At 46.1% G+C, this 12975-nt stretch overlaps 1 protein-coding gene across 3 annotated transcripts in view; it reads left to right on the top strand.

Moving 5' to 3' along the window:
- The window catches only part of LOC308580341 (laminin subunit beta-1-like), a 69685-nt gene that overhangs the window by 12220 nt on the left and 44490 nt on the right, over positions 1–12975 (top strand). For all 3 annotated transcript variants that reach the window (XM_081181716.1, XM_081181714.1, XM_081181715.1), the window contains exons 3-7: positions 3051–3229; positions 4583–4706; positions 6800–6873; positions 8166–8354; positions 8937–9000. In XM_081181716.1, the coding sequence (XP_081037842.1) occupies positions 3051–3229; positions 4583–4706; positions 6800–6873; positions 8166–8354; positions 8937–9000 (630 nt within the window). The remainder of the gene's footprint in view (positions 1–3050; positions 3230–4582; positions 4707–6799; positions 6874–8165; positions 8355–8936; positions 9001–12975) is intronic.

Here is a 12975-nt window from a genome sequence, read left to right on the forward strand (position 1 = left end):
AACGCTTGCTGGACTGAACCGGATATGCAGCATGCGGAGGGCAGCCGCACCCTGCTGGAACGTGTGCATGAGAATATAAACATAAGGAGAGGCCTGCGGGGTCAGGCCAAAGGCCCACCTCGCCCGCTATCCTGATATCACAGCGGCAAACCAGATGTCTATGGCTAGTGGCCATGGGTGGTCTTACCCTCCATGTTTGTTGACATGGGATGGGCAAAGGCCTGTCCTCCAGAGCTCCTCTGGCTTGGGGGACTGCTTTACACATGACCAAAGCTGGCCCAAGACATTTTGGTGCCTGAAGGAAGGACATACAGCACACATGCACACAGGTCAGACTGGTAATTGAAGCTTCCTTCAACACTGGTAAAAGAACAACAGCTTCCCCCACACCTGAGGCAGCAGGCAGCAAAATTGGCACCAGGCAGGCTAGCTAGGGACGCAGGTGGCGCTGTGGGTTAAACTACAGAGCCTAGGACTTGCCGATCAGAAGGTCGGTGGTTCGAATCCCCACAACGGGGTGAGCTCCCGTTGCTCTGTCCCAGCTCCTGACAACCTAGCAGTTCGAAAGCACGTCAAAGTGCAAGTAGATAAATAGGTACCACTCCGGAGGGAAGGTAAACGGCATTTCCGTGCGCTGCTCTGGTTCGCCAGAAGTGGCTTAGTCATGCTGGCCACATGACCCAGAAGCTGTATGCTGGCTCCCTCGGCCAATAAAGCGAGATGTGCGCCGCAACCCCAGAGTCGGCCACAACTGGACCTAATGGTCAGGGGTCCCTTGACATTTACCTAGGCTAGCTTAGGGGTCTCAAGGAAAATGTTGAAGGGGGAGTGTTCTCTGCCACCGCCCATCCCACATCCCTTGCTCTGCCTAATGGTAGGGCCGGCCCACTGAATGCAAGTGCGATCATAGCATCCATTTATCCAGCTTCTTCGCGAACCTAGTTTTGTTCTTTGCTCCCAAGACCGTTCGCAGGAGACGCCAGCGGTCGCTGTGAGAGCTGTAGCTCTTGGACCGGATCAGGGACTCGTAGCCTGTTTCCGCTTTCTCCTTAACAGTATTCCTTTGACAAAGTCCTCCTGATGCGATCATCAGCGCTAGGATCCTGGCACATGCAGACCTTCTCTCCTCCCCCCCCCCCCCACTTTCTGATCCGAAGACTGACAGGGTCGTAGGCAGGTCAGCCCCGTGTTCTGCCAGTACTAACAAGCACCCTTTGTGCTCTGGTATTAAAAGCTTCAGCATGTGACGGACGCTTTCTGCTGACGCTGAGGAGGAGAAGGTGTAGCAAGGAAGGGAAGGGTTCTTATTTCACCAGTCTCAAGTGCTGCTTCATGCGACTGGGTGAGCAACAAGAGGGGGTACCATCAAAAGGTAGCAGGACCACTCGCGAGCTTCCATGACAGATTTAGGTCAGGTCCTCAGGGTGCAGTGTTACAGACAGTGTTTACACACACACACACACACACACACACCTCACAAGAGGATGGTATGAACAGGTGCCACATCTTTCTCGCAACTTGTTTCTGAAATGTAATATTTGGGATGAGAGCTAGGACGCATCCACAACATACCATACCGTTATGCCACTATAACATCCATTGCTTCCCCTAAGGAACCCTGGAACTGTACCTCAGCACCCTCAACTAAAATACAGAGCCCAGCATTTTTTTAGGAGGAAGCCATAAATGTTAAAGCAGTACAGTGGTACCTCAGGTTAAGTACTTAATTCGTTCCATACTTAACCTGAAACTGTTCTTAATCTGAAGCACCACTTTAGCTAATGGGGCCTCCTGCTGCCGCCGCGCCACCGGAGCCCGATTTCTGTTCTTATCCTGAAGCAAAGTTCTTAACCTGAAGCACTATTTCTAGGTTAGCGGAGTGTGTAACCTGAAGCGTATGTAACCTGAAGCGTATGTAACCCGAGGTACCACTGTATAAAAAGGTAAAGGTAAAGGGCCCCTTTTGCACCTAGGATCAATAATAGGATGCCCATTATTCTCTCTACTTAATAATGATAAACAAACTTTAACTTTTTTTTTAAATAGTAACATCCCATGCCAGCCTTAGTTTGGTTTGGTTTAGTTTTCATTTGTTTGTCTCATGAAGTTCTTTTCGATATTTAGGTTATACGGATCAAACTCAATAAAAAATACTTTAGAAAAAGAAAGAATACGATGCCCAGTAGTTCTCCTGATCTTATTATAAACTTGCTTTGGGCTGCGAGCTCTTGAATAGTGTTCCTAATCTAAGGGCTTAGCTGCCTGCTCAGTTTTACTGAAATATCCCAAATGTATTCATGGAGATCATCTGAGGTGTTTGAATATCAAATTAAAAACGGAGAAGAAAGCTTAGAGGCTCTCGACTGTTTAATCTCAAGATCCACAATCATGTCATTCTGCCATGGGCATTATCTTGGAGACAAAATGGTGGGGGAGATTAGAATTTTCACATAATGCATGCCACAAACAGCCTTGGATTCTCCAAAGCGTATGAGTGGTTTGGAGTTGAGAATTTGGGGGGACAATCAGTCCTTCCCAGAGTTGGTTGCCCCACTCCCCCTTTTCATATGGAGACAGCAGGTACCATAGACAATTACTTTATAGACCACGTTCCAGATCTTTGCTTAGATGGGAAAAGTTAGATGTACAGTGGTACCTCGGGTTACATACGCTTCAGGTTACATACGCTTCAGGTTACAGATTCCGCTAACCCAGAAATAGTGCTTCAGGTTAAGAACTTTGTTTCAGGATAAGAACATAAATTGGGCTCTGGCGGCGTGGCAGCAGCGGGAGGCCCCATTAGCTAAAGTGGTGCTTCAGGTTAAGAACAGTTTCAGGTTAAGAACGGACCTCCGGAATGAATTAAGTACTTAACCCGAGTTACCACTGTACTGGCTTTTCTTTCCATAAGGAAAACAGGATAACATTTCTGTGGTGCCTTCTGTGCAGCTTTTACATGCAGCCCTGACACCTATTTTAGGAACTTTTGACAGTGGACAGATCATAAGACCCTAAAACAGCCTCGGGCTTTTTCTTTCTTTCCTGGCCAGTCCGGTTAGCCGATGCTCAGGGCACAGAATCGCCCGACCTGTTGTACCATGGCTGTTCGGAGGGGAGCTGCTACCCAGCCACAGGGAATCTTCTCATTGGGAGGACGCAGAGGTTGAGCGCCACATCCACATGTGGCCTGGAGGGGCCTCAGGAGTACTGCATCGTCAGCCATTTGCAGGTAATGCCACATGGGTGTTGGCCAAGGGTGAAAGAACAGGGAGGGAGAAGTTGATGATGAAAAAGGAGTTGTCAACTTCCTGGCCAGAGGGACAGTTGCATTTCCGGGATGTTTGTGTACAGTGCCTTCAGAATTGTTACAGGAAAGGTGTGTTGGGTCTGCTGCAGCAATAGGAAAACCCTGTGCTTTTTTAACTGCAGGGAGCAGAAAGACTTTTGAGGCAATGTTCCAGTAGCCATTCATAGCCCTTCCTATCCAGGAAAGCCCAGTGACTCTCCTTGCGTGGACAGGCCCTGCCTAGAGCCTGTGAAGATGTTCAACGGCCCAAAGAGCAAAAGGTTTTCTGTTCTAGAAGACTTAGAAGCTCCTAACAATATAGCTCAGCATTTAACCAACGGAACCTAGTCTATTTTCAAAGCCTGGTTACATCAGGGTGTCAGGTCACACCTACGCCATACATTTAGAACGCATTCAAGCTCTGTGAGGAGAAAACTACATTCCCTGAGATTCTTTGGCGGAAGGCATTATTTAAATGATTGTAGAATGTTTTTTTAAATGTACAGTTGCAGGAGTGTCCTCAGTCTTTCTGACAGTGGGCTTATCCACTCTACTTTTTCCAGGCATGGTCTGCACTTTAAAGCTCTGGGTTTGAGTCCCCCCCCCCTTTTTTTTTGCTCTGGAGCTCCCCCTGAAGAAGTCTGCTCTTTAAAGCTCAATTGGAGCAAATGGCAATCTGCGCAAAATCCAAATTGACGTTTGCTCCGGTTGAACGCTAAAGAGTGGGTTTTCAAAGGAAAGCTTTGGAACAAAAGCTGAAAACAATAAATCACTCGGATACAGAGCTTTTAAGCACAAACCTGTGCCTGGAAACAGCTGGGCAAAAGAAAAGTGTGTCCACCAAGTGTGGTTTGTGTCTTCCGCTAATTATTGGTGATAATAACTCTATCAGTGAGGGAGGGGGGTATTCTCTGAGGATTCCCCGCCCCCCGACCAATGGCATTTAGAGTTCTTTTAAAATTATTTATTTCATTTTCCTTCTCACTTATGCTAGTTTACAACCGATAACCAGATTACCAAAACAAAAACAAAAACCATGGGAAGAAGCAAACGGAAGTGATAATAATACAAAACAAGAAGGGTGTAACTAAAGTAGAATCCTACTGACCTATAACCCTTTAAAAACCAAGATTTCCAAATGTTGACAAATAGGTTTAATGCAACCACTGAAAAATATATAGCTGGTGACCAAAGAGAATTTGTAAAAAAACAGAAACAAGAAACAAACAAACATTGTCTCTGAGGATTTACATGGTGCTTTTGTTGATTTTCAATCCACTATGGCTCTCTTGACAGGACTCTGAGAAATGCTTCCTTTGTGACTCACGCTCCCCATCCCTGCGCGAGAGCCACCACATTGAGAATGTCATCTACCTGAGTGGTCGGGATGGTGAGCAGACCTGGTGGCAGTCTGAGAATGGTAAGTGTCAATAATAAGAGATTCAGAGTCCTTTTCCTTGGACCTTACCAAATGCACCAGTGGAGACTGAGTTACTCTTCTGTTCTGAAAAATTGGACTTCCTGTGGCATGATAAAAGACAAACCATACAGAAAATACAGGATGACAATGATTTGACAATGGTTTTGTGTGGGATGCCCTGAAAAAAAGTGAAGAAAGCATGGCAAGTCCACATTAAATATCTAGTGTGGAAATACTCAAATATGCTGTAATGTTCATAAGGCCAGAACGTGCCCAGCCCCAATCACTGCAGGCAGGCGGGACATGGGTGGCGCTGTGGTCTAAACCACTGAGCCTCTTGGGCTTGCCGATCGGAAGGTCGGCGGTTCGAATCCGTGCGACAGGGTGAGCTCCCGTTGCTCTGTCCCTGCTCCTGCCAACCTAGCAGTTCAAAAGCATGCCAGTGCAAGTAGATAAATAGGTACCGCTGTGGCGGGAAGGTAAACGGCGTTTTTGTGCGCTCTGGCACTCGTCACAGTATTCCGTTGCACCAGAAGCAGTTTAGTCATGCTGGCCACATGACCCGGAAAGCTGTCTGCAGACCAACGCTGACTCCCTCGGCCTGAAAGCGAAATGAGTGCCGCAACCCCATAGCCACCTTTGACTGGACTTGACTGTCCAGGAATCCTTTACCTTTACCATTGCAGGCCAGTACATTTCCGAGCACAATTCAAAGTTTTGGTGTTGAGCTTTCAAGCCCTACATGGCCCCAGCCCTGTATACCTGAAGGATCGTCTCCTCCCCCATTGTTTAGCCTGGACACTGAGGTGGGTGGGTGGGGTTTAACCAGGAAACAGGCTTGAGTGTAAAGGGTTAAGCTCCCGTGCCTCATTCCCAAACCAGAGATGCATTCATAAATCTCGATTATAACGTGCAATTTTTATTAGGAGATTATGAGCCTAGGCGATGTTATTTCAGAGCCTTGAAGGTAGCATGGCAGAGCTGTTTTTGTCTGCAGGCACACATATCCTTTCTTTTCTTGGTCCTGCTATGGTCTCTTCCTAAACAGGTTTTTCAGGATTTGAAGCCTCAGGAAGTAGAACTCAGAAACCAAAGCAGAACGGGGAAAATGAGAGCAGAGAAGCAGGGGGAATAAGTACAAGCAATAATAATACCTCTTTTATACCATTTCCAAGGTTGGGATCAAATGTATCTAAGCCTAGCCTCACTCACTCAAGGCATAGGAGTGAGCAAACCTACAGGGGAAGGCGGGAACATAAGTTACTGTACCTTACTTGATCAGCCTGGTAGGCCAGTACCCATCATGGGCCAAATTGGACAGGTGGGCGGGGCTGCCCACCTGTCAATCGCCTGACATCGCAATGACATCAGTCGAGAATGATTGGGAGTTCAAAGCACCAGGCTGGGTTTGCAAAGAGCCTGTGCTGTCGAAGAGCCACTGATCACCGCTTATCAGCTGACGGAAAGTAGCTTGAAGACTGCTTTCTGCAGGGATCAACTATGCAAGTGGTGGCCAAACTTGGCCCTCCAGCTGTTTTGGGACTACAATTTCCATCATCCCTGACCACTGGTCCTGTTAGCTAGGGATGATGGAAGTTGTAGTCCAGAAACAGCTGGAGGGCCAAGTTTGGCCACTACTGAACTATGCAGTCAGTTCCTCACAGGGAGCTCAGTGATGCAGCTGACATAGGATGTCAGGTGTGGGGCAGGTGGGTGTGGTACAGTGGTACCTCAGGTTAAGAACTTAATTTGTTCTGGAGGTCCGATGTTAACCTGAAACTGTTCTTAACCTGAGGTACCACTTTAGCTAATGGGGCCTCCCACTGCCGCTGCGCCGCCGGAGCACAATTTCTGTTCTCATCCTGAGGTAAATTTCTTAACCCGAGGTACTATTTCTGGGTTAGTGGAGTCTGTAACCTGAAGCGTCTGTAACCCAAGGAACCACTGCACTGTGGTTTAGGGAAAACAGCCTTGCAGGCCAAAATGGGACCCGTGTAAGTCTTGCATCGAGGGAAATTTCCTCTCCCACAACGTATTTAAATGAGGGGTGCTCCTAGTCTAACTTCTGTCCTTCTCTCTCACTACCACCACAGGTGTAGAACAGGTCAGCATCTCCTTGGACCTGGAAGCCGAGTTCCACTTTACTCACCTCATAATGAAGTTTAAGGTACTGAGATCTCTACTAAAAGGGCGGAAGCACTGCAATGAATACTGGATGCCTTTATGGGAACTAACAGGAGCACTACTGACAAAATACCCAATAAGCACCGCTACCTCTAATACTAAGACAGCGGTGGCATTCTTTATGTAATTCAGTAGGTACCCCCTGACTTTCTGCAGGTGACACCAAAGGTGGATGGGTCTCTGTGCCTAACTAGGTGTGGCGTTAAAATAGTGCCAATGGAAGGGTTGGCTGCTGCTGCAAATAGCAGATTAGTGGAGTGATATTCCTTGGGATTACAGTAGGGGGAAAGGGTTAGGAATATACCGTTTTTTTCGCTCTATAAGATGCACCAGACCACAAGACGCACCTAGTTTTTGGAGGAGGAAAGCAAGAAAAAAAATATTCTGAATCTCAGAAGCCAGAACAGCAAGAGGGATCGCTGCGCAGTGAAAGCAGCAATCCCTCTTGCTGTTCTGGCTTCTGGGATAGCTGCGCAGCCTGCACTCGCTCCATAAGACGCACATACATTTCCCCTTACTTTTTAGGAGGGAAAAGGTGAGTCTTATAGAGCAAAAAATACGGTAGGTGACTGCTTTTTACTGAGTGAGACTGCTGGGCCATCGAGCTCAGTCCTGTTAGCACACTAATGGGCAGCAGCTTTCCAGAATTTCAAACATGGTTGTCTGCCAGCCCACACCTAGAGATGCCAGGAATGGAACCTGGGACCTTGTGCATATAAAACAGATTCTCTACCACTGAGTTAGAACCCTTCCTTAAATTCCTTCTTGCTCCCTGCAGCAATCCTGATAATTATCAGTGCCCTCCTCCTTTCACAATGGCTGCTATTTGCATATTTTATGTGCTAAATGCAAAGTCACGTTTCACGATATGTCTAGTGTGGTGGTAAACCAACAACAAACTTTGGCGTCCGTTGATGGCTAGTTTGGAGCGAAACAAACACTACGAGCCCGGATCTGGATGACACGACAGGCCTGTCCCAGAATCCCAGAGTAATGCTGGAGGAGTTGAGATGCTAGAAGCAAAAATTCGCTCACAAGCAAATTAAAATGCGGTCATTCCTCCACTTGCCCGTGTGGAATCTGCAGAGCACCTGAAAACTCTTCGAACCTGCAATGAGAAAACACAGTTTCTCCTGTTCACAAGCACCTGCCTTGCTTTGCTGAAATGTTTTAGGTTTTTATTTAAGAGTTACTTTTTGTGGTTGAGGGGGCAGATTGGTTGGAGAAGGAACGCTGAAACTCAACTGTCCACTTTGCCCCCCTTTTCTCATGCAGACATTCCGCCCAGCGGCCATGTTGATTGAACGTTCGTCAGATTTCGGGCACAGCTGGAAGGTTTATCGCTACTTTGCCTTCAACTGCTCCAAGCTCTTCCCTGGCGTCCCCATGCAAGTCCCAACACACGTCAACCAGGCGATCTGTGACCAGCGATACTCTGAGATTGAGCCCTCCAGCCATGGCGAGGTCAGTGCTAACCTGCTAAAGTAGGATTAAGGAGCAGAGCCACCTTTACTCCCCCCACAACCCCCCCCCAAAAACAAAACAAAATGAGGTTTAGCATTTCATGGCCAGATACTAATCAAAATTTTGTCAAATTCAGATTTTTAATCTGGGGATGAATTTGGGAAATGCTCAATTCTGCCATATTCTAACATATAGAATAAGAGAACAAGAAGAACATACGTTTAAAGAAGATTGGAAAACGTTTATTGACTATATGGGAAATAATTGTGTACGGCTGAAAACGCTGGCAGCATTAAGATAAATTCAGCAGTGTATATAAGTTTTGCTGGGTGCGATAATGGAATAGTCTCTTTCAGTTTTGCTAGATGGATATGCAAGCGTTGGGGCCTAACTGGCCAAAATGGCAGAGATCCATGATCAGATCTTTTGTTTTTAAATTGTAGCAAATATCAGCTGTGGGAGGAGAGGAAGGGTTTAACCCTTTCCTCCCAAACTACTTTCCTGATGAAAATCCCCCACCCCCAGCTGCTATTTATTCCATTAGGGTAAAAATTGCATGTACACCTTAACCTTTCTCTGTAGGTGATTTTCAAAGTGCTGGATCCGGCGGTGAAAGTTGAGGACCCATACAGCCAGGAAATCCAAGGTATGAATTTAACGAGTGGCAAGGGATGGCATAGTGGGGGGAGAAGCACTCGCCCGACCTCCAGGCAGGTGAATTAATGGACGCGGGTGGCACTGTGGGTTAAACCACAGAGCCTAGGACTTGCCGATCAGAAGGTCGGCGGTTTGAATCCCTGCGACGGGGTGAGCTCCCGTTGTTCAGTCCCTGCTCCTGCCAACCTAGCAGTTCGAAAGCACACCAGTGCAAGTAGATAAATAGGTACCGCTCCGGCGGGAAGGTAAATGGCGTTTCCGTGCACTGCTCTGGTTCACCAGGAGCGTCTTAGTCATGCTGGCCACATGACCCAGAAACTGTATGCCAGCTCCCTCAGCCAATAAAGCGAGATGAGCACCGCAACCCCAGAGTCGTCCGCGACTGGACCTAATGGTCAGGGGTCCCTTTACCTTTACCATTGAAGAGGAGGTGCATTGCGGTGCAAAAGTACTGGTTGGAATACTGGATCAGCTTCTGCCGTGTGCCTGGACTACATCAGTGAGTAAACAAACAAACCCCTGTGTTGCAAAATATGAGTCAGCAATATCAAAAGCAACACGAACAGAAGTCTCTGAAAGTCTCTGAAAGTCCTTAAATGAATCACGGTGCCAGACTTTACCCTGCGGAGAACAAGCTGTGAAGCTTTGTATAATCAGCAAATGTCCAATACCGATGTCCAACTCTGAACTCTGCTGAACAGTGTTTCCGGATAACAACTACTGTTTTGTTGAATTTTTCATCAGCCTATTAGTTCAACACTCGTAAAGTAGAAAGAGAATCATTAACTGAAAATAAAATATTCAAACGATGACCTGCACATGCATAACAACAACTTCAAATAGCGTAGAAATTATAAACTATAACGTAAAAAAGTTACATTTAGTTAGTTAGTTTTGATGTTTTGAATTATTCCATAAAGTTTTTCATATTGTAATTGTTTCTGGCCATTGTGTTGCTTTTGATATTGCTGGACTAGATCCGTGGCAGACCTTGGGGCTCTCAAATTTCAGTTACGCCCTGTGCGACACCAAAATTTGCCCCCCTTCGTCTTCCATTCTGCATCATAGTTGCAGCGCCCAGTGCCACTGCACCAGTTGCATGCTTCTAAATCCACCTCTTACTAGGTGACCCTTGCCACTCCTTCCCACTCCACAATTCTATGTACCATGCGCCTCCTGTTAAGCAGCAGGATCTCACCTACCTACCAAAAGATCAGGTAGGCGCCTCTGCTCCCACCGCAACACCTGCTACCAGTAGCAGGGAAAGGGGTTGGCCCTTAGAGGTGGGACTTTTATTGGAGATAAGCACGATCAGAGTTTGAGGGAAATCTTCCAAACATACGGCATCTGGGAGATGAGATGGGACCATAAAATCACCATAGCCCTTGGGGAGTGAATACCAGATGGGAAAGGACCAGGGCAATTAGCACTCAAAGAGAGACAGAAAGAGACTGACAGGTTGAAGATGGAGGGACTCCGCTGACATCATAACAGCAAAGCTTAGATGCGCAGAGATGATCAACCTTGCTGTATGCTTGTGAAACGTGGACCACTTACAAACGTCATCTCCAACTCCTCGAAAGATTCCATCAGCGGTGTCACCGAAAAAATTTACACATCACTTGGGAGGATAGGCGAACTGATGCCAGTGTACTGGAAGAAGCAAAAATCACCAGTGTTGAAGCAATGATTCCTCAACATCAGCTTCATTGGACTGGTCATGTTGTGTGGATGCCTGATGATCGTCTTCCAAAGCAACTACTCTATTCCAAACTTAAAAATGGAAAGTGTGATGCTGGTGGTCAACAAAAGAGGTTCAAAGACTCTCTCAAGGCAAATATTTAAAAATGTAGTATAAACATCGACAACTGGGAAAAACTGGCCTGCGAGCGCTCCAATTGGAGAACAGCCTTTACCAAAGGTGTCATGGGCTTTGAAGATGCTTGATCTAACACACTAAGAAGAAGGCACATTTGGCAAACTCTCACCATGATCAACTCCCGCCCGGAAACCTATGTCCCCACTGTGGAAGGATGTGTGGATCTCACTTTTAAAACCGTGTTTATGGAAGACAATCTTACTCAGCTACGAGTGATCACGAAAGAAGAAGAGAATAATATCTGGGATAGGCAACTTGTAGTCCTCTGCTTGTTGTTGGACTTCAGCTCCCATCAGCCCCAGCCACCATGGCCAATGCTCAGGGATGATGGGAGTTGAAGTCCAAGAACATCTTGAGGGCCACAGGCTCTGTCTCTGGCATAAAGCATTGGTAGGTACTATTGCTGCAACCTGGTTCGTGGTATTTATTTGATCATGTTCTTGCTTACAAATGAATGAATCTGCTTAAGTTGAATTAAGTTTTGCTTACAAATGAATGAATCTGCTTAATTTGAATTAAGTTTTGCATTATCAAAAAGTCAGTACAAATTTCAGTGTCTGAAGTGTGAGAGAATTTACCGTTTGACAAACGAAAAGATTGGAGAAGGAACAAGAATGTATATTTCACTCACTGATGATGATGCAAAAATTTTTAGTAGCCCAGTATGGGGAGAATCAAGGGGGTGGGGTACCAAAAGTAAGGCAGTGGGAAACAAAATGTTGGACTTCAGTTAAATATGCAAAAGTGATTTATTGGATAAAATACAGAGAAAAGGAAGGAAAAGAAGTTGGAACAAATTATTTCAAGAATATTACAGTAAAAACCCTGTTTGGTTTGTGATTAATTCGATTGAATTGTTGGAGAATCAGGGAATAATAAGAGTATTTGAGATGTGTTAGAGAAGAAAGCTTAATAATTTAGGAAGCGAAGAGACCTTGAATAATGTAAGATATGTATGGTGTTATTGTACTTCTGTACATTGTTATTTGTATGTATTTATAGAACTATGCGCAGAAAAACAAATGAAAGGCACCAATCATTGTTAGAAAGCAAGGCCCTCTTTATTTATTTATTTTCTCAATCCCTTTTTGCAGCAGCACACAATTGTATATACAATTGCAGCCCTTAGCGCTCTCTTACCAGGGGGTCCCAACTTGGATAAAATGGGGGGGGGCAGGTAAGCTCCACTCTGCATAATTAATCACAAGATGCAGCACACATATACCATTTAAATAGCAATGTCCATCAACTGGGGGTGGGTGCACCTCCTCAAATATTTTATTGGGGGTGGGTGAAGGGACCTCAGTTGGCTCCTATGCTCTCTACCAATTAAAATGATGAAAGGCTGAAGCCCTAACACGTTCTTGTTGTTACTGGCATCCGTTTGTCTTGGGAGACTAATAACAACAATAATAATATATATCAGAAAACCGGGCTCAGGGCGGCTAACAACAAATTTAAAACACTTAATTGATGCAACAAAAAACAGCATAAAATACTGTATAAAACGTGAATAACAATAAATTCAGAATTAAAAAATCAATTTAGGGGGGAAATCCATCCACCAAACATTAGATGATCAGGGCTAGCTGGCTAAATTAGTCCTATTTGGGCCAGTGAGGAGACCAGGGGAGAATTAGCTGTGGGATCCCAGAGAAGGAAATCTTCATAAAAGGGGAGGGGAAGGGAAGGAAGGGGAATAAAAGATCAGGCTAAGTTCAAATTGAAAGCCAGGTGGAATAGCTCTGTCTTACAGGCCCTGCGGAAGGAAGTTAAACCCTGCAGGGCCCTGGTCTCATGGGACAGAGCATTCCACCAGGTCAGAGCCATCACTGAGAAGGCCCTGGCCCTGGCGGAGGATAATCTTCTGACAACGGAAGAGTGTGCCTTCAGGAGTAAAGTCAAGCTCTTATAGAGTTACAGCGCCTGCTGTGGCTGTAGAGGCCGATATGGGAGAGACATGTTTTATTGCAGGTGGGGAAATGTATCTGTGTGGAATCCAGGAGAGCAGCCTGAGATTGGGGTGGGGTGTGGGGCTGAGGCTACAGGGAGTCTAGGAGCTAAAGCTCTGCACCAAAACGTCTC

Source organism: Podarcis bocagei (assembly GCF_964188305.1).
Source record: "Podarcis bocagei genome assembly, chromosome: 2".
Classification (NCBI taxonomy): Eukaryota; Metazoa; Chordata; class Lepidosauria; order Squamata; family Lacertidae; genus Podarcis; species Podarcis bocagei.